This window comes from Lutjanus erythropterus, chromosome 22 (genome assembly GCF_056507025.1).
Source record: "Lutjanus erythropterus isolate fLutEry1 chromosome 22, fLutEry1.hap2, whole genome shotgun sequence".
Taxonomy (NCBI): domain Eukaryota; kingdom Metazoa; phylum Chordata; class Actinopteri; order Lutjaniformes; family Lutjanidae; genus Lutjanus; species Lutjanus erythropterus.
The window spans coordinates 6,635,355-6,662,020 of NC_139338.1; the positions used below are offsets into that span (position 1 = coordinate 6,635,355).

General features: G+C 38.3%; 1 protein-coding gene across 1 annotated transcript in view; it reads right to left on the bottom strand.

Moving 5' to 3' along the window:
- cmah (cytidine monophospho-N-acetylneuraminic acid hydroxylase) overlaps positions 1 to 25,104 on the bottom strand; it is a 33,941-nt gene extending 8,837 nt beyond the window's left edge. Inside the window, exons 1-13 of the mRNA XM_084711217.1 lie at positions 24,968 to 25,104; positions 17,855 to 18,065; positions 17,683 to 17,774; positions 14,569 to 14,678; positions 13,482 to 13,672; positions 11,329 to 11,409; positions 11,119 to 11,185; positions 10,921 to 11,002; positions 10,700 to 10,837; positions 10,045 to 10,180; positions 9,685 to 9,828; positions 8,207 to 8,381; positions 5,910 to 6,026 (exon numbers count right to left, since the gene is read on the bottom strand). Coding sequence (XP_084567343.1) covers positions 5,910 to 6,026; positions 8,207 to 8,381; positions 9,685 to 9,828; positions 10,045 to 10,180; positions 10,700 to 10,837; positions 10,921 to 11,002; positions 11,119 to 11,185; positions 11,329 to 11,409; positions 13,482 to 13,672; positions 14,569 to 14,678; positions 17,683 to 17,774; positions 17,855 to 18,060 — 1,539 coding nt within the window. The 5' untranslated portion in view covers positions 18,061 to 18,065; positions 24,968 to 25,104. The remainder of the gene's footprint in view (positions 1 to 5,909; positions 6,027 to 8,206; positions 8,382 to 9,684; positions 9,829 to 10,044; positions 10,181 to 10,699; positions 10,838 to 10,920; positions 11,003 to 11,118; positions 11,186 to 11,328; positions 11,410 to 13,481; positions 13,673 to 14,568; positions 14,679 to 17,682; positions 17,775 to 17,854; positions 18,066 to 24,967) is intronic.
- Positions 25,105 to 26,666: the final 1,562 nt, after the last annotated feature.

Sequence of the window (26,666 nt, forward strand, 5' to 3'; positions counted from 1 at the left end):
CATAAAGACAACTGCATGGAAAGACAATATGTTTTTTCAATGGCTGGAGTATTCAGCTAGACAGGTATGTAATAGCTCCTGTATAGCCTTCTGTAGAAGGAGAGGGATACCACACATTAAACCTCTCTCCGGAGTAGAAAAATGTAAAAACTGAACCGCATGTTTTGTTGATTGTGTTATGAAGATGGCAGCTGTTGGGGGACCAGGACACAGTAATGACATGCAAATTTGTCCAGTGAAACTATGAAAAACTGAAAATTCAACCCAAAAAGAAGAGTATCGAGTCCCGCCTGTAGTTCAACTGATAGAAGGGACTGTATTCCCATTCTGTGTTGCAAAAGGAAACATAACTCAGAGATTGAACAACAACAACAACACAGCAATTAACAGCACACTGGATGCTGAGCACTCCCTTCAGTGTAGGCGTGACAACTATACATTTGCCAATCCTACCACAACAAAGGATATGAAGATTTTCAACGCCACCACAGAGGCATGCTTGCAATGTGCACAAGTAATTAATGGGAAGGGAGGATTCATATTGCGTCAAAATCAAAACACATACCAGATGGGCTGTGGTATACAACATTAAGAGTGGTACAGAGCCCCTAGCTGACATTTTTTGGCTGTGTGATAAAGACACACACAAGTAAGAACTGTGCTAGCAGCTAACTGGCCTGGGATATGTGCTCTAGTTATGTTAACAGGACCAATAACTATCTTTAGCCTTCTTGGTGATGACACACAGATTGAAACACATCTTTCACAAAACAACACACACAACTAGACTAATACAAGACACCAAAGAGAAGTAGAGACATGTAGAGACTCCCTTTCCGGGAGTGTAAGGAGGATTAGGAGGACTAATGTCTATATTACATGGGATCAGTTACCTCTGGGTGTGCCCTCTGAACATGAAGCTGTGAAAAATGATTGTATTATTTCAGGTAGAATAGGTGGTTCAATCCCACTGTATGGATCTGTGGTAAATGCTCAGTAGGTAGCATGTAACAGTAGATGGGTTAACTATTTGTGGTATAACTAACAAAGGTTCATAAATTGGACCATGGAAGCCCTAGAGGAAGTAAGTAAAGAACTACATGCCACCTCATTAATGACCTTGCAAAATAGACTGGTAATAGAGACCATGTTGGCTGAAGATCAAGTAGGACGTTTCTGACAATGGTCCAAGCTTTGTGTCCAAGGTGGTACAAGAAGCCATTAAAGAGCAAGGTATTAAACAAAAGTTTGGGAGTGTGAATCACCCATAGTCACAGGGTTCTGTTGAGAGAGCTAATGGAGTTGTGAAAGTTAAAATCATTAAAATTGCGTGTGACAGTGGTGACAGACTAACATGGGTTGATGCTTTACCTCTAGCACTAATGGGTTTGCACTCACAGGCTAACAGAGTCACACATGTAACACTGCATGAAATGCTCATGGGTAGACCCATGCCATTGCCTTATCTTAGGGGTTCCACGGAGGAATCCTCACTAGCACCACTTGAAAATGAATTGTCTGACTATTTAAGACATTTATCTCATATCCACAAGGTCATCTTTCAGCAGGTGAAGGGTGCCACTAAGACTTGTACAGGGGAAGTTTCTGCTGAGGGGCAGCGTGTACATCCTGGTGACCTGATGTATGTTAAGGTTTTCAAACGGAGATGGGATCAGCCCCGACGAGAGGGAAACTGCCAGTTACAGAGTCCATGAATCTGACTTATGTTAAAACTGCTGTAAACAGTCGTATGATAATGTGAGGACCAAATGGGGAGAGGTTACTGGGAATTTCTGTAAGTGTGCGATGCAAATATGGGGGAATGGTGACAACCAGAGTACAGTGCACATATAGAGGGTATAAAGATGAACATTCTCAAAGAGCGCTAACTGTCAAAGTTGCTTACACATGGCTGGCTTGGCTTATTACAAGATTAAAAGAGATATACATGCCTTAACTACATATAGGGCTGAGACCACTGCAACTGCATGGAAAGACAATATGTTTTTTCAATGGCTGGAGTATTCAGCTAGACAGGTATGTAATAGCTCCTGTATAGCCTTCTGTAGAAGGAGAGGGATACCACACATTAAACCTCTCTCCGGAGTAGAAAAATGTAAAAACTGAACCGCATGTTTTATTGATTGTGTTATGAAGATGGCAGCTGTTGGGGGACCAGGACACAGTAATGACATGCAAATTTGTCCAGTGAAACTATGAAAAACTGAAAATTCAACCCAAAAAGAAGAGTATCGAGTCCCGCCTGTAGTTCAACTGATAGAAGGGACTGTATTCCCATTCTGTGTTGCAAAAGGAAACATAACTCAGAGATTGAACAACAACACAGCAATTAACAGCACACTGGATGCTGAGCACTCCCTTCAGTGTAGGCGTGACAACTATACATTTGCCAATCCTACCACAACACATGATATGAAGATTTTCAACACCACCACAGAGGCATGCTTGCAATGTGCACAAGGAATTAATGGAAAGGGAGGATTCATATTGCGTCAAAACCCAGCACATGCAAGATGGGCTGTGGTATACAACACTGGGAGTGGTACAGAGCCCCTAGCTGACCTTTTTTGGCTGTGTGATAAAGACACACAAGTAAGAACTAGTTAACTCCAATTATGTTAACGGGACCAATAATTATCTTTAGCCTTCTTGGTGATGACACACAGATTGATAAACAACTTTCACAAAACAACACACACAACCAGACTAATACAAGACACCAAAGAGAAGTAGAGACACATAGAGACTCCCTTTCCAGGAGTGGAAAGGAGGATACTAATGTCTATATTACATGGGATCAGTTACCTCTGGGTGTGCCCTCTGAACATGAAGCTGTGGGAAGTGATTGGATTATTTCAGGTAGAATAGCTGGTTCAATCCCACTGTGTGGATCTGTGGTAAATGCTCAGTAGATAGCATGTAACAGTAGATGGGTTAACTATTTGTGGTATAACCAACAAAGGTTCATAAATTGGACCATAAAAGCCCTAGAGGAAGTAAGTGAACAGCTACATGCCACCTCATTCATGACCCTGCAAAATAGAATGGTAATAGAGACCATGTTGGCCGAAGATCAAGGAGTATGTGATTTGTTTGGTGAAGATTGTTTTACTGTCATTCCCATGCATAAAGGCGAGGAAGGGGATTTGAACAAAGTCTTAGAAAACATGAAAAAGATGAGAGATCAATATGTACAAGCTTCCAACTGGAATACACACTTAACCTCTTTATCCCAGTGGTTGCAGAACTTATCTCCCATGAGAATCCTTGAGAACATAGGAATAGTCCTTGGGTCAATTTTGTTAATACTTCTTGCACTGACTTGCTGCATTCCGCCATTGGTTCAGCTGTTGATCAAAAGAATGGCGAGTGTCATAACGGGACAGTTTCCATTGATGACAAAGAACAATGTTAATGTTAAAGTGATATCAGGACCAGTGTACCATAATGCAATATTTGAGCCACCCCCAAGCCACCTGTATGAGGACTGTTAATGAAGACTGAAACTCTGGTGTCACTATTCCCCATTGGCCCTGCGTGTAAATAAAGTTATATAAAATACGTTATAGTTAAGTATTAAAAATTGTTTGTAGTAGTTGCATTAAAATAGGTAAACATTTCAAAATATTCATCAACGAAAATTATATATTTGTGTGTTCTGGGTAACGTTGACGGGAGCAAGACATAATGCAAACGCCGCATAAGCCCCCTTCACGACGCAGACATTGACATAGAGCAAGAAATCACCAATGACTTCAGCAAATTAAATCCATTTTGCTTTATTCAACATTCTTTGCCACCGCCACCTTATTTAGTACCTGCTATGGATTTGTTACAATGGCATAGTGAAGAGCATACTTTGCCAAATGGGTTTGTCATGGAGAGAATCCTAATGGGCATCGAATATGTGTGTGAGGTGCGTCGGGAACAGTGCAGGGCTTCATTGTGGAACATGCCACTTCATATTAAAGCATATAAGGAGATAATTACCATTCATTGGCTGCATGATGTTTTGTTTTGCACCACTAGACGTATTTGTGACATTGGAGAGGACGGGGTGAGTGCATCTGTGGTCGCGTGCAGATCACGGGGTCGGGATGATGGGTTACAAACTCTTGCTGAGGCATTCATTCTCCTCCCTCAAGAACAACTAAATTAACAGGTAGCCTACCTCTATAAGGAGGGGTTTGTGGGGATTTTCCCTGGACCGAGGGAAATAGCGCCCCATCCTTAGGAATTGGGCATTGTACAGGCTCAGCAGTTTAGACAATACTGCTGCACTAACCCTCTGCTCTTGTGTTGTTTAATTAGAACTATGACACACAACACAGGATGCAGATGGGGAGGCTCTCATCCCTACAGAATACCACCATCATCCTATCCAACCCAGCAGCCATTGGAGAATTGGGCCCGCATGCAGATGATCTGCCATGCCAGTCCTATGTGTCCCAACCAGCCACCCCCTGCCTGTTTGCCAGCCATGCCAAGATGACTTCCACTGAGAAGAAATGGCGCCCAGGTCCTCCAGATGACTACCCAGCAGCCCAGGGTCCTTCATGGTCTTCACACACCCAGCACACAGTGGGCTTCACTCCCATCCCAGTTGTTATGGGACCACCATGCCTAGACCAACAGCTAACCAGACCAGAGATCCAACCCAGGTCACACCCAGGTCCATCTCCCTTTTCCACTCCAATTTCACATCTGCTGCTCTGAGACCCCACGCAAACTCAGACACATGGACCTACACATTCCAGGTATGTGCTGAAGTCTGTCACTTCCTCCACTGACTCCCCAGACTCATCCCCACCACATCCAAGTATTGTTACTGATCCAGGATGTTTTTACACGAACAATTGCCACAATCACTACTTGGACATGATCAGGGTACTCCACAAGACCAACTGACTGAATCTCAATCAGTATCGATACCAGCACCGGCTGTGTTAACAGCAAGCTACTTTCATTTCAGCTCATTTGTTGAGACATTTGAGACCGAGAGAATCCAAACGGAGATATAGCAGTAAAGTCTCAGCTAGGAGAAGAGCGTGACACCTTGAAAGAGGCCAATGACCACTTGACAGAGGCCAAAGACTGCTTGAAAGATGCTAACGAATGCTTACAAAAGACTAATAAGCCACTTGAGGAGCAAGCGGTCTCACTCAAACAAACAATGGATAGATACCAAAGACTGAGAAGTCCTGGGGACACAGCCAAGGCTCCAACTCAATGATGTCACAGCCTGAATTGTTCAATTGTTTTTTATTCTGAACTCTTTGTTGGACCAGTTCTTCATAAGTAATCCTTTTTTGGGACTGGAAGTGGCCATGAACATTATACCGTCTTTTACCTTTGGATTATCAGGACACTGGCATTTAAAGCACAGGGTTTTGTATATACATTATGTGGCAGACAATAAACTGTGCCACATCTTTTACAGCATTTTTGAGGATACTATTCTGGATTTAAGAACTTTATATCGTTGCAGACATCTATGGATATGGAAAGGCAGAGACATTTCACCATTCCAGTAAATGGCCAAAAGCTCTATAGCCAGGAGAAAGTGGTAGTTTGGCTTAACATAAAGCCTTCCACTGGTATCTTCTAATACATGATTGTTCAGTAGTTCCCCGCAAACAGTGGGTAGTGATGTCATGTCCCTGACCAATTGTCCTGGTCAAATGTCAAAAACTATATTGTGGTTATGAGAAAGCATCATTTCCATGGCCAATATGACATTTGATTTACCATATATATTGTGATCAGACAGCCATACGATCTCCCCTCCCTGTACAAAGACTCGACATCCATTTTTTGAATATTAAAAAAGAAAAAAAAAACATTTCTATGCCAGAGCTCTATGTTGCTGTGTGTTGAAGATGTCTCACCTCTATGTAGGAGTGCTCTCTGTCAGGCCTCTTGGTGGGGAACGACAGATCCATGAAGTCCACTAAATAGTTGTAGCCATCAGTAAGAGGTTCAAAGTTGTCATCTGTTTCAATCACCTTGAATGGATATACAAGTTGGGACATATGCATTTCATCAAACAGACAACCGCTTTGAATAAGTTGGCAACAGAAAGAAAGCAACAGCGAGAAAGAAAGTAGGACCAGTTTTCAGTTCAATAATAAGCTCAATACTCAGGGGAACAGACCAGGTTTTTTGAAAGACAACAGCCCAGGAGGACCATGCAAAGCTGGAAGGAAAGGAAAAGAGGTGTTGAGGACACATGAAATAAGCTCCACGTGTTCTTGCATGTCCCATGTTGATGTGAGTGACAGCAGGGGCTGCTGTCATATGAAAAAACTAAGCACCTGCTTCTAATCTGTGGCGTCCCTCACAAAACCATTGATGTTCATTTTAAAATGAGCTATCTCTTCATTTCATTGAACATATTTAATTTAAATAATATTGTGTGCTACCCAAGTGCCTTTGGTGTGTCTTTCCTTATGTTATAATTGTTTCACTATTGATCAATTTAGTTATTTTATTTGTTTTTTGTATCTAGTCATATTTTTCTTGTTTAGTTTGGTTGTCGTATTACATTTTATTGAATTATTATTAGTATTTAATTTTATTATATTTATTTTTGTCTCTCAGAACTATATAGAGTATTATGTGTATAAAAACTGAAAAATGCCACTAAACTTAGTCATAAAAAAGTTATCTCAGATAGTTTATTTTTTGTTAGGGGTAGTAATGTTGGTCAGTCAGTCAGTCAGTCCATCCACCACTTTGGTCCAGGATAAAATATCTCAACAACTAATAGATTGCCACAAAACTTTGCACACAATCCTCGTAACATTGGTGATTCCCAGATTTGTCGTCTTGCACCACCCTGAGTTTAAAATTTCAGTGTCCAGAATGTGCAGAATCAATGACATTCCCATCAGCCTTAGTTGTAATTTAGGCTTATGTTTAATGTTAATTAGCAAATGTTAGCATGTTTATATGCCAAGTTAAAATGGTGAATGTGGTAACCATACCTGCTAAACCTCAGCATGTTAGCCCTGTTACTGTGAGCATATTAGCATGCTGTTGTTTACCACTTTACAGCCTCACAGAGCCTCCAGCATATCTGTAGAGTCCTGCCCGACCTAGTACTACATGGGTGAATTCAATTTTGTTTGTTCCTCTTAAAACCACCAGTTATCATAGGGACCACATATCCATAGAAAGTTTGTGTTTATTATAGTTTTTACATTTTTTTAAAGGTATAATATGCAACGTTTTGTATGAAATGATCTAAAAATGACTATTCCTACGTTATATATTTTGTTCAGTAGTGTACTTATTTTATCCCCAGTGTTTCCAACAATCAGAAATGATTTTTAACACTGTGTTTTTATATACACAAAACTGCTCTGGTACAGTACCCCAAATAAGAAAAACATACCTCAAAGTTCATTGCACATCATTTCAAGTAAACACCTTCAACCCAGAAACCGCAGCAAAACATTGTGCAGTGTTTTCAGATTGAATGTGCTCCATGTTATGTCAGTTTGGAAGGAAGTCGGTGAACGTGGCTAACAGTGTGAATAAAACTTTAATACATTCCCTCGTCCATGAACAAGATTTCTGTCTGAGTAACACCAGATAAATTTTCATCTGTAATGGTGGTTGTTTAATAACAAAGACAACAACTCCCGTGATCCCACGCTACTTCACGATATGACTAAGTCTGATAAGTCTGTCTTTTGTCATTGCTTTGACTGAGAGATCCCTTGCAGAAGAAATTTCATTGTGTGTGTTTAGGCACCATTTTATTGTGTGTGGCACCTGAAATGCCAAAAGTTCTCACATGGATGGCAGAAAAAGTTTAAGTAGAACAAAAAACATCTTTTTTCTAATTTGGGTGAGCTGGCCCTCTAAAATGGAACTGTTAGGTTTCAATTGCACCGTATGACTTTTATAATCTTTTTTTGATAGCAGGAAGCCAGGTGACAGGAAATGTGAGGAGAGAGGAGGGATGGCATGCAATAAAGATCACTGGCTGGAATTTGATTTAGGATATTTACAGAACGGTTGACCCCGAGACTCTTTCACTCCCTGACCATTAAGAAGAACAAAGCCCTGGATACAAAATAGGTCCCACACATAATTAATATGCTACAGTGCTCAGAAAAAGCTTATGCAAAGGAAGAGCCAAAAGTGACATGGAGAGGGTCTGGCTTTTGTTATTTACCCGCACGACAAGGTTGTAGTTTTGAAAGCCTGCCCAGGTGTAATAAAACTGGATCCAGCGTTGATGTTTAAATATCTCACTGCTGATGGCGCTGTTCAGTTCATCCACATATGAGTCGAAATCCCAATTGTCCTTGTAGATTTTTGCACTGGCTGGGGGATTGGTGATGGCTTCACTATGTTTAATAAAGTAATAAAGTACATATTCACAAAAATAAGCTTCAATTTAGAGGTCTAAATTATATTACAATTTTGGAATTTTGGTGGTTGGTAACTCTGGTTTTGAGGATGTGTGCATATGTGTACTTACACTGTCATAACTAAGTCATGACCCCTGTTATGAACATGACAGTCTTTATTAATGTTTATGACTGTTAAGTATCATTAAGGTTAAGTATCATTCAGGCAATTATGTAATTTTTAATGGAAAGGTGACATTGTTTGAGATGTCTTTGATATGGCAACATGTCATTAACCAAGACAACATAACCTGTTGATATCTGTGTTATGACAACTTGGCATTAAATTAAAACCACCTCAGTACTGTACTCCATCTTGTCCAACTGGCCATCTTCATTTTTGTCTTGGTTAATGTCAAGTTGTCTTCTGTACATGACAGGTGTTATGACATGGTTATGACAGTGTAATGACAGTTTTATGCATATTCCTTCAAATCAAGTGTTACCTTGTAGTTTAGCCATCATTCCCTTTGGTAATAATAACAGTATTGCTCACCAAAACACACTTTAGTTATTGTTGCAACATCTATCAAGCTTTTCCTTCCTCACATGGCACTTATGCAGCTAACAGTGGCAGATTTTACCACTCAGAATTCTCACAGTATACTGTATATTCCAAAAGTAAGTTGTATAAAATGTATTGATGCATAATGCATTAGCAGCTTTTCATTAATAGCCAGCAAAGGCCAATTTTTGTTGGATGAATGAAAGCTGGCACTGGAAAATTTTACCATTAGCTCCATAAATAATGCACGTTGGTTTGGAAACACTGTCTCATTCTGAGATGATAACCATGTAAAAGGGTCTTAATGATGCAATCAGTGGCTACAGACATTACATCGAGGCTAAAGCTGCATGTTACAGGGAAAATTAGGCATCCTGGCAAGACCCTGTTATTGCAAATGTTGCTTGTCATGGTTTTACCACTAAATAAAGTGGTTTAGATAATCTGGATGAACTGCTGGCTTCTTTGCAAGCTGTTTCACTGCTTGTGTGTCTTAATTGTGGCTATGTCATTGTATTCCAGGTCTGGTTACAGCATTATTACACCCAGAAGAAATGATGGCCAAAACTAAACACTCTGTTGGAACACTGACATTTGTGTTGGAAATTATCTAGGTGTAATTTGCTGACTGAACAAACAGTCCTTGTCTTTTCTCATAGTCAAATAACACATGATTAAACACACATACAGACACACACATATAAACACACACACAGTGCTTGAGTTGTTGTCAACCTGTTAGAGGTGTCTCTCAAAGCGAGGCCGAGGTCCAGCACGGCACCTGGCTTGGGCGTCCATGTCTTGATATCTGGTGTGAGCCTATTGATGAGTGCATTGAGGTCCTCTGCACTATTTTTAACATTTGTATCCTTAATGTATCTGCACACAGACAGACATAGATGGTAGAGACACAGACAAACGCATAAGCATGAATTGCATATCAGCTCTTAACTAAGTCTGAAATAGAACTAAAGATATTAGCTGTATCGTCAAGGAAGTATAAAGGCCATTCAAAGTAATTTCTCCTTGGCTAAATGGATTTATTATCCATTCACATTGTACAGATCACAGCCAAACCCTCTGTATAAACTCTACCTGTCTGATGGATGAGCCTCCACAAAATAGCCAGCAAAGGGACAGTAGATCCTGGGCTGCAGGGACTTCACCAGCTGAGCTTTGTAATTCAGCAGCTTCTTCCTCTCATTCTTGATAAAGTCTGCCTTCCAGGAATCTGGGTTCGGACATAAACCATCACCCTTATGCAAGTCATGTGTAGCACACACCAAATATATCTGACCATCTCATTTTAGGTCAGTGCAAGGCTTAATTCTTCTCATTAAAATGGGGTTAAATATATCTTAGATATATCTAAAACATTCAAACTTAAATACACTGCGATGTGCAGTGAGCTGAAATTGACCCTTTCTAAGTCCCACCCCTTTTGTAACCTCCGTCAGTACTCCTTTAGCTAGGTAGTGAGCTAGTGTTTTGTTCTGTAGAAAAACACTAGCTTGCTTGCTAGCTAATCTACATCGTTTTTTAGCTAGCTAGTTACAACTGATAGCTTATGTTAGCAAAACGCTACCTAACTAGCTCCTGCAGCTCTGGAGATGTATGCAGCTCTTTTGCCCCTCTCTAATTGTACAAATGTGTAGCCTATACATAAAAAAGGACTTAGTATTTCATGAACTGAAACTGTATAGGGCTCAGCACTTTCCTCTAAATTTTGCTGGTGCAAAATGGGCCTCACCGCTGTATTTCCCTCCACAGAAGGTCATGGGGAATCCTGATGCCCCCCCTGCAAAGTCAGTCATCATTAAGTCCACTTTCTCGGGTAGCCTGCCTCCGTTTGGCCTGGTGCAGTCCACAGTGTTCAGGATCATATGACCTGCAAATATATTTTTGTTTTTACTCTGCAGCTCCAGTGATGGTATTCAAAATATAGGGTAAAAGTCATTGAAAATTATGCACCTTTATATTCAACAATGATGCAGGTATCCATTTCAGGATGTACACCATCCATCAGGATCATGAATCTTAGGTGTTCGTCAATCTGACAGAGATCAAGGGACAGATTAGTGACTAATTACTGTTGTGCTATTTTCGTTATAGCAGAGTGTTTTCATTTCTGTTTCATTATAGCAGTTTATATTTCAAAAGACAGCTTACATTTTGCCAGACACCAAAAGGAACAATGTTAATGTTGGTCAGCTTGACTTTACTTTGCTCTAGATACCTGTTGCATCAAAACAGAGACAGAGGCATGTGAATAATTGAATAATGGTTACTTAAAAAATATGATATATGTTCAATTTCAATTGATTGGTAATGTATTCAAGTGGGTTCTTTCAGTTTCATCAGTTCTATCATTTTACTAACCAGAAGACTGGTCTTGATGTGTCTCCGACAAAAATGGGGACATCTGGCCTCCTCTCTGACAAGACCTTAAGTGTGGGATAACTAGGAAAAATACAGGACAGGTCAGATCCCTACATGGAATTATACTTTATTTTACAAACAGCCTAAATGTAGAAGCACTGAACTATATAAGTAACTTGACTTCCCAAACCATGATCGGTTCATCATAATCTTCACCTCAGTGCAGTAATGGAATACCTGTTAGTATAGATCTTTATCTTACAAAAAAAGATTCCATTTCTTGCAGGATAAAGAGCTCTGCAGATTTGCATTTGAATATTTACCATTAAAAACATTAACAGCATACATAGGAACTTTTGGCATAGCTAAAAGCTATATTAATTTAGTAATGACAACTCCCCCTGCACAGCCAGTATAAGGAATCAGGTGCTGGTCAGTCGTAGGAAGTAAAATCTCACAGTAAGCCACCATCACATTGTCACTGGGGTTGATCACTGCTAAATGAACCCAAAGGAGCCACAGTTTAAACTTTGTATTTGCTTTTAAGTCACAATTAAGTTAGGTGGTTTACTTTGAGAGTTTACTCTATTATATTATTGTTTCTGTGGCACAGTTTGGTTCAGGACAACTGACAAATTTTTATTTGTCATGTACCCATTATCTCAGACAGGAGTTATTAATACTCCTGACCACCAGAGAACAGCAAAGATTAGCGTTGCTACGTTTGTCAGTCTGTATTACACTTGTATAGGATCTGATAGAAGACCCTCACAATGCTCAGTGTACGTGTTTACCAGCCTTTGCTACAGTAGTTGCAGGCAAATTCTGTCTGTAAATCATAAAATGACCATGATATGTCATCACAGATTGAGGAAACATGCAGCTACAATACTAACTTCTGGTGCAGAACATCTGTTTTTGTATGCTCATTTTATAGAACGAACATTGGCCGTACGAGTTAGTGTCTGTTTATGAGTCATAAGAAATCATTTTCATTGTCAGGTCATCTTTTATGAGCTGTAATTGTTATACGGGGCAAATTGAACAATATGTGAATGGAGCCTGGCAGGCAGTAAAGGGTAATGTCTCTATGTAAACAACCTCACGTCATCCTCACCCTTCTCTTCTTCTTTAAAAATACATTGGCTATCTTATTTCTGGTGCGTCTTTGAAGGAGGTATGAATGGAACTGTATGGCTCGGGGGCACCAGAGGAGCAATGAGCCAGTCATCAACAGCTGTATGGAGGTTTGCAGATGCACATGTCAGACTGTGAAACCCCCTTTGACAGTAATGCCGTAGGCCTAAAACCGCAAGAATGCTTTTTAAGAAGTGCTTGTTGAATGGTTGAATAGCTTCAGAAAGTCCCTCCCTAACACTGTTCTGACATCTGAACAAAGATAGGTAAAAATAAAAATATAACTATTGTCTATTATTATGTATTATTATTTTTTAAAGTAATTGCTGCACTTCTTTGAGATAAATGGTCTAAAATGACATTCAAAAGCTAGTGTCTGTGAAGGTATGGAGGTGTTTTGCACACAATGCATGGTCCACTGCATGACTAACTGTCACATCTGTGACCCATTCATGCTGAAAGTTACATACAGCTTTTGGAGCAACATATGCTGCCATCCAAATGTCTTTTCCAGAGATGTCCCTGCTTATTTCAGTGAGAGTGCCGAGACATATTCTGCATGTGTTATAACAGTGTGGCTTTTAGTAAAAGAGTCCAGGTACTAGACTGACCAGCCTGCAGTCCAAAACTGTCTCCCATTGAAAATGTGTGGTGCATTATGAAGCAGTCTGAGGAAGAGCGTTCTAGCTCGAAACATCACGCTAAATAAATTGTATACAGGGGCTCTTTTGGTGTGTGGATAATTTTTCTCTTTTTCATGCCTTTGATACTTTTGTGATCCAGCACCCAACCCAGTGGGCCTCCGGGATGTGCGTGTTCTATTTTTATCATACTTTGCTGTATTATGAAGCACAAAATCCGACAACAGAGAAAGAATTTCACTTTCAAAACTTGAACAATTGCTGTCCTCAGTTCCCATGTGGCTACTGAGTCTTGATAAAAGAAAAGATGGCGTGGATAGCAAGATAAAAAGGCATTAAAGTGGGTATCTCTTTAACAGCATTGACAGGTTTTACCTGAGGTGATCAGAGTGCATGTGGCTGATGTAGATGAGATCCGCTGCACACAGTTTGTCCAGGGCGTCAGCTGGAGGCTCATGGAGTAGCCACCAGCCTCTGGCAAATGCAGGACCCTTCAACCACGGGTCGAACATGAACCGTCTCTGTCCCAGCTGCAGCTCCATGCAGGCGTGGGTCAAGTAAGTCACCTTGAAGGAAAGTTTGCACTTTTACAGTTGGCAGATGTCACATTATTATTTTGATGATTCAATTGCCAAAATAGACAGATATTACAACACAAATAAATTGAAGATTAATACAAATTTATTTAAATGTGTTTTCTGCTGTAATCCTTAAAGGACAAATAAGTAATATATTTGTTGTAATAAATCATAAAATGATTATGATATGTCATCTGAGATGAAGCGCTGCTGTCACTTCTCTGACAGCGGAGCTGCAGCTGTGGTGTCCCTGCTTGAAATTTCCCTTCCAGGCTGGAATAACTGTTTTTGTGTGCCTGTTTCAAATAAATTAGACTTCAAATTCATGTTGAATCTTCACTGAATGAGTTAGTGTCTGCTTATGAGTCTCAAGAAAGCATTAATAATATTTCAGAAGGATAAGATGTTTATAGTAGTTAAATTGAGCAAAATGTTAATGGAGTTTTGCAGCTGTGAGACAGGCAGCCAGTAATAAGCACCTGATCACCTTACAGTGGAGGACCCATCTCCTCGCTTGTTATTGTCACTTTACGGTGTTGGACTGATGTGTTTGTACTCCTGCAGCCTACAGAGCTTCCCCAAGTCTGGGGAAGATGGGGTGGGGAGAAACAACTTGCTTCAACAAAAGATCATATCAAAAATGATCTCAACCTATTTAATATACAATAAATAATATACAGTCTGTGGGTCCAACTCACTATCTGGACTGCAGTACTCATTTTTTGCATGCACTATTGCTCCATGTTCCACAAAATTTAACGTTCAAATCCTTCAAAATGTAAACTTTTTCTAAACTCTGTATTTTTGTAGAGGAATTACATTGTATAACTGTAATGTGGGGTGTGGTGTAAAAAACTTTCCTGTGTAAACATCAGGATACTTACTTTGACTTCTCCTTCCCGGAGCTCCAGAGGCTCCCATGGGTCAGTCAGCCAGGGGTCGATGGGGCTCAGCTCGACCAACTGAAGCCCCCCATCATCCAAAATCTCTACCTCTGTGTGAGACATAACACACACACACACACACACAAGCTCATTTGGATTTGCAGATGTCAGTTACATTGTTCTGAATGTTTTAAATAGATAAAATAACATGGCATTATTATTTTGACTTACAGCTCCCAGTTCTACAGAATTAATCAAGAACACACACATCTCAGATTGCCTTGAGGACAGAAAAACTCCAACAAAACACACTTCACAGAATAAATTAAAAATACAATTAGTTCACATTCCCCCCCCTATAATTTCTAATTTTATAATTAAAATGTGTCATACAAAATAATTAACTGTATCACAGCTGATGAGAGACAATCATAATTAAATTGTGATTAAATTAGTGAGTTGATTGTTGCACACATCCTAACATTTTCTATACTATAGTAAATGTTTGTTAATGATTACCAAATCATTTGTAAACCTTTAAGAAATATTACATACAGAGATGGACCAAATAGTTGTACACTTTATTAATACTTAATAATTAGATTGTAAATCATTATTAATTAGTTTTTAAAAGTTTACAAACATTATTTGTATGGCTATTATACAGTTGCAACTGATGATTATAAGACAATGTTAAAAAAAAAGTTTTACCTAAAAAAAAATACATTTTAAGTTGAGTCAATTTGAGGTCAAGTGTTTTTAATAATTCCAAACAAAAAAACTTTTCTAGACAAACTTGATATTAATTCAGTTGCGCTTGAGAAAACAGGTTCAATAAGCTTTAATTCTCTGTCCACCCACAGAGGTGTTTCGACAGAGGTGGCTGATTGGACAAATCTCATCTACAAATAAGAATGATAAATGTGCGTTTTGTCCCGCCCTACCAGGTGCAACAAAGCTAACAGGAGACTCAGGAGGATGCCAATCAATTCTATCTGTACACGCCCACAGTCCAGAGAAGTCTAATCAGACAGATGAACTGAAAACACCTGTGCAGGTGCACAGAGGCTTTAAGAAGTTATGAAGGCTTCATGACGCTTGATGAAGTTGAACTAACATCTCTTCAGTCACACTAACAAACATGACAGACACATTTAATTTCCTTTTCAATTCCTTCATTTTAAAGAGTTGCTTTGTTGTGTCACATAATGAACTTAGAGCTGCAGCTGCTCCTACTGGAAAGACAATATGTGAAACTGTTCCCAGTCAATTAAATATTAATTGTAAGGAGGCAGGAACTGAATTCAATACTAAGCTTCTTCATGGTTCGCAGGTTTTATCATTATTGTGAAAACAAACAACCGAGACTCATCTTAAAGTGTAGTAGAGACACACAGCAAGTTGTCATTTTATATGTTTTGTTCTTTTTTTCAAATTATTAAAAATAAGGGTCTCAAGAGAGTTTTAACTGTCAAACAATGCATGCTGGGAAGTCTGCTATTATGCTGATCATGTTTCTTTAGAAACTTAAATTAATGAATCGATTGAACTGTGCAGTATATTCATTCAACTCATCATTTCAAATCATAAGACTTCAAGTTAGAAGAACTCATGTTTCTGAAGTATTCTGAAAATAAGCACTAGTTTTTTTTTAATTTTAATTAACTTAATGAATACTGTGTAGTGCCATTACATAGTTGCAATTAATGTTTTATTTTACTACTATTATAATTATTATCATTATTATGTGGACAATTATGATGATAAAGTTGCGATGATGATGAAAGGATGTGACAGATTGTCACTTCTTGGTATCTGTAAGACATCACAGATTAGCTGCTGTCTGTAGCACAGGATTTATAATACAAGAGGCTGTGTGAATCACAGAAGTGTCAAATTGAACTGTGGCCCTAATATAAAAAAAAACAACATATTTTAATGTGTTTGGTGATGCAGTGAGCAAATGCAGCCATGACATCAGTGAAACATGAGGAGGAGGACTTCAGCTTGGGAACTATTCCAGGTGAACAAACACCAACTCTTCCTGTTCCCTCTGGAAATATATTTACACAGACAAATGGTCAATAGGCTGTGTCCTCGCTACGCTCTGCACCAATGGGAGTGTTGAGTTTTGTTTACTTAGTGTCTCTGACTTACTCTGGTCAATTCACTCTATAATACTACATGGTTTTCTGACTGGGAAATTGGTGCCACCTATTGCTCTGGATGAATCAACTCCTAATAATCACATGATAATAATAATAATAATAATAATAATAATAATAATAATAATAATAATAATAATAATAATATAGTGCTTTTCAGGTAGTGAATTGAAATAACATAGGTGTCATATACACTGGGGACATGTCTGCACAACTTTTAGTCATGTTTTAAAAGCATTTTTTTTTCTAAAAATAGTTTGCACCAAAGAATATTAACTAACAAATGAGGAAGCTTTACAAATTGTTTATTCACACAAGAAGAAAACACAATGTGCCTTATGCATTAATCGTACAGATTTGATCTTTAGTTGTGAGTGTGAACAATTTAAGGACTTTTGTGGCATTAATCAATAATTTCATACTTCCCTCCTTTGTTCTTAGGTAAGATCAAAATTGAAGAGTGTGCTAGACCACACGTAATCCAACATGGACAATAAATAATAGGGGTATAACAATTCACTCATGCATCCGATGCACTAGAATTTAATGTGTAAGATACAAGTGCATCGGTTCAGACAGCCTGTATCAGTAAAAAGCTGAATGTGAATCAGAAAACTCAATGCAGCACGAGTGTATTGATGCATCTCATTCGGACGCGTATAAGTTTCATTCTTGGAATAAATGATCTGTAACTTTCCTCTGTTTTCCCTCACACACAACACTGCTGCCAGCAGCAAAACCAACAGGACAGACCAAAAATAGTGCTGCAGTGGCCAGTGTCTGTTTAAGTTTTATACATCTGCTAACTGTCTATTGCTGTTGTTTAATAAACCTGCCAGTTCCAGTGATCCAGGAAGACAATGGCCCCAGATGGTTGTCATGCACACCCACACCTGAACTCTGCTTCAGACCAAACATCAACACCACCGCACTCCAGACGCAGGCTTACCGAGCTCATCCTGCAAGAAGCTGTCTGGTGGATTCACATATTTCATTGTTGAGACGTTTAACTTCCAGTTGTGTTTGGTGCATTTAACTGTCCTGTGAGAACAGAGCAGCCTGTCAGTTGTAATGAAAGGTTTGATAATGTCTTGGTATGTGCGTCACTCAGAACGTCTCACCTGCCGTCCAGGTCCTCGATGTCTTTGATGAACAACCCTCCTTGGTGTTTGCACTGGTTCTTGCATGCTTTAAGGCCATCGTTGCTCTTGTATATGATGTAACATTTACCGTCCTCTGGGTTTTTCTTTAAGTTGATCCCCTCTTTGAGTGAGCTGACTGCGTTAGCGTCCAGTGACAGCAACACCTGTGCTCTTTGAGGGTTCATTTTACCTGAAATTATACACCAGATCAAATAAAAATTCAATTTTAGCACAGAGAAGTTGTAACCACAAGATTCTTGCTTTGACAAACTGCCAAATGTGCATATGGCAGTGCTCCACAAACTTTTCTGTTCATGACCCTTCAATGACTAACAGTGTCTTCTTGAGGCCTCTCAGAAAGTACCATTTGGCTGCTGTATCTGACAATAATGCTAAAAAGGGTTGTGGTTTTGTTAACTACTTGCTTAGGTTTATCTGATGACAAAGAAAGCGTTTGAGGTTACCATAACTATAAAAGTCATGTGTCACTGAAGCGATGAACAACACAAAAGTCATGTTGTAACGTTACAACTTTTGGTTTCACGTGGACCCCCTTGATGAAAGTCCTGTGTTTTGTTTGAGCCATCCATCCACCCCCCTGCCTCCATATGTGGACTTTCTCCCTCTTTGTACTACATAAACAGCCCTGGCGAAAAGTCCAAAACACCATTTTAAAATTCAATTTTGTTTGGCAGCATGGAGATCAACATGTGATCAGGGTAATAATCATTTGACCACTTGCAGAGGTCCCAGACCCCAGTCTGAGAGCCACATATTTAAGCCCTATTTGCACAGTATTAGTATCATCATCGTACAATCAAATCTCATACTTGTTCAGTTGTCTGACAACAGAAAACAGATGTACAAAGAAATAATGACCTAAAAATCATAGAGGACTAGTAACATCACAGGATCTCTGTGTTCTGTGAGATATGTAGGTAATTTGCAGTGGACCATTTAAAAAAAAAAAATATTTATTACAAATTACTAGAGTTCCCCGAGTAATACTAGTCCTGTGCGAATAGGGATATGGAAGAGATACAGGAGAACATTACTGTCATTCATATTTCTATCAATTACAACCTACAGAGTCGTGAAATTTTATTAAGACTGGGAAAATAAACTGCTTGTTTCGTGTTTTTCATACACTGGAAGCTGTTTACTGGTGTTTCCCACATAGGGTTATGTTTGGGCAAGAAAAGCACTTTGATTAAGGTCAGAGAGAGAGAGAGATGGTGCAAATGTCCTGTTTTGTACTCAAAGTCACTTTTAATGTTTTTTTATTATTTAACCAAGACCAGGCTTCTTCCTTAACCTTAACCAAAGCCTCTTTTACATTTTTGTGGTGAACTGTCACTTTAATCATCTTTGCCTCGTGGCACATCATGACAATGACTTATTAAAAGCTGTGACTGGTGCCTGTGCACAGGGAACTTCTGTAGACTCCCATCAACACTTTGTGTTATGACCTGGTGGAAATATTTAATTAAAGAGCTTAATTTTTAGCTTAGTGTCAGAAAACACTGGTGATCATCCTGTAAATAAGAAGCCAACTTAAGGGAAATGTTCTACAACCATGCAATATAGTTCTGTTTACCAAGCGTTTATGACTTACTCTGTCCCTTTTCTTACTATAGGAGGACAGGTTGACGGCACCTTCCTCATGTTGTGTCACTACCATTCTATTCTGATCACACCTCTGCATACTGTAGTGGTAAAATATGTGCTGAACTATATTTTATTCCTTATAGTCCGTTTTCAGTTCTCCTGATTTGTCAGACACTCAGACACTTATAACGAGCACATCCTGACCCTTTTGATAAGCACTTCATAATCATCCTGTCTCAACCCTTACTTGTTTTCCTTATTCCATAAGACAGAAGTACACTTGTGATTCTTTGTCAGTTCCTTTTACACTCTGTGTGACTGTGTACTGATCCTTTGCAGAGCTCTATTAAAACACCACAAAGATAGTCTTCGTGCCTGTTTTCATTTTCAGATTTTCCACCACACTGCGTGTAAAAATGCTCTTAACTCATAAGTGGCTGAAACCCCTGACCCCCTTGTTTGAGGACATACAACACATTCCCTCAGACTACAACAAGATAAATGTACAAGTATATGGTCAAGGTGGATTGACTTTATCTGGACCCTGAGACAAGACTTTACGTGAGACGTGTGTATAACTTGAATATTACCATTCCTCCCAGCTGCCTTGTTTTGTGCTGTACATAGTTGGGAAATTTCATTCTATTTTTATATTTGATTTGTTCCTGTTTGTCTCATTTATTGTTTTTATTTCTTTTATTGATTCATTTGTCTCATTTATTTGCAATGCAAGTGGTTGTAGAGATTTTGAGGCGGTAAAGAAAAGATGATTCTATTGGACACTGCTTTAAACCTGGGGCTACAGCAGTCAGCAGGATTGTCATAAGGGCTCTCTCTTTGGAGTAAAGCTTTTGTGGGATATATTTCATTATTCCATTTCCTAAGCTCGCCAAATCAGTGTCTTTTATAATTGTTTTAAAGTAGTGTAACATAACCATCATAGCCTGACTTACCATGCTGCTGCTAGCTAACTAACAAATGAATCTTAGCTCTGTGGGGCTAAAAGTTGAAGATAAAGTGATTGGAGGTTGGTTCAAGCCTACATGAGCACATGTCATATTTTGTTTTATAGGAATAAAACATGATTGGATTTTGATTTTGACAAGCATATTTGCATATTATCTTAAATAGGTGCACAGTATGACTGGGGATCTGTTATAAAAGCCTTAAAAGGGCATTTTTCATTTCACCTCAACTTAAAAATGCATCCAGTCCTGTAAGTGTTACCCTAACCCTAACCATCTGTGCAAAGTGTGGCAGGAGTGCATCATGTTACACTGTTACTGATATTCTGTCTTGTTTCAAAGTTAAGGCTTTCACACATTCATTTCCTCAATCCAGTAGTAGCAACTCAAATGTATAAATCATTATCAGCCGTTGGCACTGTCATGCCAAAGCAACAAGTATCCAGGTTTGTACCTAGAGGCCGGCAGGCACGGGCCTGTCTGTGTGAAGTTATTCACACATATTCTCTCCATTTCTCTGTGTGTTTTCTGTAGGTTCTCCGGTTTCGTCATACAATCAGGTGCTACTTGACTCTAAACTGCCCGTAGGTGTCAATGTGGTTGTCTGCTGGGAGGCCCACCCTCTAAAGGAAAAGCAGGTGCAGATAATGCATGGATGAACAAGCTGTTTTCACATGTTTAAGTGTGTTTAAAACACTCTCACAATCAGAAAGGGCAAGAAAACAGGAACTACTAGGGCCAACATCTTATTTTGGACACCAAAAAGTCCCACAACAAAAACAAGACCATATTTAACTATGTGTCGTCACATTTCACACTTAAGTCAGGTTATAATATGGGTGTTGCTGTTGTTAATATTTAGCTCCTGGTTAAAGTTTAATTCTGTATCAGTTATTCTGTGCTCTCCAGTTCCTCTAACCTCCCTGGATTTTACCATATTTTTTGTCACATTCTATTTTTTCTTGAGGAGAAAATGTTATTTCAAAGTTACTTGTAACTTTGTTAAGAAAGTGTTCAGAGAGGAACTTTATGTTTCATAGTCATACTTTTCAGTACCTCCAGGATTTTGCAGGTTATAGTTGGGATTGTTGCAGCCTAAAATGCCTGATTTTACAGTAGCTGTTCTAAAAAACTGCGATGCATGTGGCAGTGTTTTTAGATGTTTTTTTTTTTTTTTTTATGTAACTGCTGGAGCAAGTGACCTCACAGTGAACATGTCCAAGTCGTGCCCAAAGTGTCAATACTTTGTGTGAGCACCATTGTTATCTCGCACTGCCTTAACCCTCTTGGGCATGAAATTCACCAGAGCTGCACAGGTTGTTACTGGAATCCAATGAACATCCAGTGGCCAATATGAGAGAATTGTACCCAAAGTTTCATTTCTATATTATTGTCCCTTGAGAAGATATAATAAAATGGTTGCTGAAACATGAGGGGTCACTTTTGTGACATACTGTAAGTATAAGACCAGTAAGCGAGACAAAATTTTTGTATTTTAAAAAGTAGTTAACATAAACTGTAGTTTAAGCACACCTGAGGGTAAGAAAGTCTAAAATATAGTGAGCAAAGATGGATGATTTAATATTCCACAGCTCTGACTGAACCAAATCTAACTGACATCACTATAGTTCTGATAGCTCTTTTTTCTAATAAACCTCATCAGAAAACTTTATAGAGCATTTAGAGAATTCAAATAATTTAACAAAAATACAAATTAATTATTTGACATAATCAGTTTTGCCTTTCAACTGTAATTTAGTAGTAGTAGTAGTAGTAATAACAATAATATATTCCCTTTATCAGCCAATAATTTAGATGCCCCAGTATTGATTATGCATTTTTAAAAGTAATTTAGAAAGGAAGAGAGAGAGAGTAGCCTATCATTGTTATTACACATATACACAAGAAAGATGTAAAAACTGAAACTTTCCATTTAATTCCACAAATTTCATTTAACATTTAGGTGTATGAAACTACAGAGTGTACAGGAGCCCGACCAGATGATTTAGTTTTGTGTTTAATAATTTAGCCCAGAAAATAACAGGCAACAAGAAAGTGTTCCTGAGCCCATGTAGTGTCCTTTATACAGGGAAAGTTGGTATTTATTGCTTTTTTATTATTATTGCAGTGCTGCCTGAGGAATCAAAGGCCACAGGCAGTCAATATTGGTTTTCAGCCTTGTCCCTTTCATGTCTGCATTCTTTGAATCTTTTAATGATATTATGGTTTGTAGATGGTAAAATCTTTAAATTCCTTGTAATTGTGCATAGAGAATCATTGGGTCTCTTGCAGGAACATTTTTGTATTCTTGTCTTAAATTTCTCTTACTGTTTTTGTAGAAAGTGCTCGTACAAACACGCCATGTCATATTCAACAAATGCTCATAACTTCAGAAAACCATGTAACTTATCCATCAGTACATATTTGAGTGCACATGCATGAGACTTGTAGGTAAATGTCCCTATAATATGCTGTGCTGCTCCATATGTCAGGAAGTGTTTACATTCACGAAAATGACATCAAAGCGAGTCAGCAGTGGAATTAAAAGACCTGTTAAAGCACAGAAATGGAAAAAGCGAGTGCTGTTAATGCCGTGTTACCTGAGGATCAGGCTGCAACTGAGATAAAGATGAAATGTCTCGATATGAAAATTAGTGTAGAGAAAAAAACACCTGACAGCAGGTAATAATAGGTCATTGAATGAATGATGATAGGCATTATATGTAAATTTATAGTTATTCTGGTGATTAATCGAGTAATCAGATAAGAAATATTGCGTGTTCTGCATTTTTTCTTATGACATTACTTTTGCTTTATTTAAGAACAATGGTAATATACAAAAGAGAAGATAAGACAGGTCTATTAAATTAACAACTATAAATTGCTAAAGTAAAACTACTCAATAAAGTAACTTTACTTTTAATGTAGATTTACTTTTACTGTTTTTACTTTACTTTCTACTTTTTTTTTTCAAGTACAAAGGTAAAGGCAATAATGTCTGCAAAAACCACAAACAGAAGATGTTACTAACTCTTTTAACTGAAACAGTTACCAGAATGTTTTGTTCACATGTTAAAATCACAACATTTTTCTTCTGGAGCAGGACAGACGCTCCCAGACCCCCAGAGGACAGGGGACAGAGGACAGGGGACAGGGGACAGGGGACTGGTTTACCAACATGCTACCTTTTTCTCCTCTTATGAGTTTGCAGGTCTGTATTTAGTCATCAAAAAATACCAACAAGAATACCATTAAAGTACAACAACAGCAATAAAATTGTTGATTTTTCAAAAAAGGAAACAATAACATGCACAATTTTTAAATTGTAATTAAGTAAAAACACTAATACCACAATGTAAAAATACCTAAGTAAAGACTGTGAGTATTTTTCCATCACAGCAGGTCAGTGATCAGTGTTTCAGTGACTCTCTGTGGATCAGTGAATAGTTTTATTTATGGCGGCCCGCCACATTAAAAACATCGGCACCATGACATGATTTTATATTTTTTGAGCTGCGCACCTTTTTCGCTCGTGTCTAGAAGGTAACTCTTTATTTGCATATCTCTCGCGAGATTTGTGTTCGTTATTTCTACTAAAATAATCAAACTCGCGCGATCTTTCGCGGGTCTAGGGTTCCCTTCTAGACACGACCCTCTCTGTCTCTCTGTCAAACTACAGACAGCAGACTGTCTGTAAACAGCACGATGTTACACTCTGCAGTGTTTCACACAAAGACTTTATTTGTGTGGACATCCAGGTTTGGTTTGTCACCAACTTTGGCATTTTTATTTTTTTAATCAGTCTGAGAGGACGACGGTATCAGTGATTGATTAGTGATCAGTCTGCCCTCCTCTCCTCCCTCACCTGTTCACTCTGCTGTGAGAAGGTCTGAAAGTTTCTCACAGAGAAACACAGACTCTCCTGTTTTACATATAGGCCTCCTTATACAGTTGTTTCATTTTATAAGTGCATCTGGTTGGTGATGATGTCATTAACCATCACGTTAGTTTCTGTTGTAATAAACTCCGTCATTAACAACAGTCTCCTCCACGTGCAGCTTCTCTGCAGCTGGTCTGTGTGTTTCCTGATCAGCTAAACCAGCGCCGCAAAGACTAGAAAAATTGCGCCAAGAAAATAATTAAAATAATTAAAATAGAAGCATCCCGTCAAAATTTAAAATCTCTTAATAATTTATTGGTTATAGGTCCTGGTCCGTAAAGGAAGGCGTCTGGGTCCGGACTCGGACCGCGGTCCGCCTGTTAGGGACCCCTGAAAGCTTTCCTCATTTTATACATAGAGCAATTAAAACCTTTAACTGTACCACATTTTACCTCCAGGTCTTCCTGTTTTAGCTGATTCATACGTTTTAAATTTCAACTGCTTTTCGTTTATTTTTAATAGTCTTGGAGTTTTTTTTTTTTTAATTGTTTTACTCGGCTGATTTGTATATTAAGTTTTTATCTCAGAGTATCCGAGTTAAAATAAAGGTTGAATGAATTAACAGGGTAATTAACTCACCTCCAAAAAGATGTGGCTTTATCCCAACAGAGAACGAGCTGACGTCCGAAGTCAAGCTCAAGTCTGTCAAACGCTACAAAACCAGTTCTGAACTGAAGCATCAGCATGTGCTCACACAACACAACATCCTCTTAACCACACCCAGATAGTTACTTCCTAAATGCAAACTACATCATGGTTTTTGTGATTGGTGACAGACTGAGCTGCGTGAAGGGAGGTGTTTATGGTGAAACTACGGAGGACCATTTCTATCTGTGAAAGAAAAAAATATCTCCATGGTAAAACATGATGATGAGATCAAAAAGTCAAAAGTATGAGATACAAACCAAAAAAAATCACAATTATGAGATTTTTAAAAAGTTGAAATTATGAGAGGAAAAAGTCAGAATTGTGAGATTTTTTAGAAAGTCGAAATTATCAGAAAAAAGTCATAATTATGACATGAAAAAAAGTCATATTTATAAGATAAAAACATTGAAATCATGAGATTAAAAAAAATCGAAATTATGAGATTAAAAAGTCAAAATGATAAGATAAAAATTCTGACATTTCATCTCATAATTTCGACTTTTTAACTGATTATGTCTTTTTATCTCATAATTTTGACTTGTTTTATGTCATAATTCTGACTTTTATGTCAAAATTGCGACTTTTTATGACATTTTATTTCGTAATAAAATAATAATAGGACTTTTTTCTCATAATTTCGATTTTTATTTCATAATTATGATTTACCATGGGGATGTTTTCTTCTTTCACCGGCAGAAATAGAATTCCATTCAAAACAGTTCCAATCTAAATGTTTTTATTATGTGACTTAAAGTACAACAACTAGTACACCTCTGTAATAAAAATTGTTTGTTTTGTTTTATTTATTTATTTTTTATTAACTGGCCCCTGGCCTCCAGCCATTATGCAAAAGTGGCCCCTGCAAAGCAAGTTGAAATTGAACATAACAAAAAATATAAATGAGGAAATGTGTTTTTGAAACTCCCGCACCAACTGTCGAGCTCTGTTTGCCCTTCTGTTATTGACGTTCTCTTTTCTTCCTCATTCTTTAAAAGGTGTGTGTATTTGTACTTTGTTTCCACGTTATCAGAGTGAAATTAGCAGCACCTTCTCATGTCTGTGTGAGCAGGTCTGAAGAGGGTCAAACTATGCGTTATGTAGTGCTTTTATCAGTCTTTGGACTGCAGGAGACGGCTTGGTACAAACAGGATAATGTGGAGTAAGCTTGTACATCTCCATATATCACCTCTGTTCATTCAGTCACCTAGAAATTTAAGTAAAACATCATGGTATTCAAAAAATTTCACACTTTCACTCAAAAGCAACATTTCAAATGTCCCTAAAAACTGAACAAGAGGCCAGCTTGCCTGCAAATAAATTCCAGATATTAAAATAATAAACTAACCTATAATCTCTCATAGAACACTGATGTTTCCACGGCTCCTCTCAACATAGTGATAGTGTATCTGGTAATTGGTCCAATTCAGATTAGCCCTTGGGATTTATAACACTGATGCAATTATATGTGATGTCACAAAGTTTTTACCACTGATAATAGTACATTAAAAGCAAAGCAGTGAGAGGGTCCACACACCATAAATAAAGTCTCTGTATTCTGCTTTAAAAACAGAGATAAATGCTTCATCACATAACAGAAAAGGTGGCATTTTTGCTTATAGAGACTCAAGAA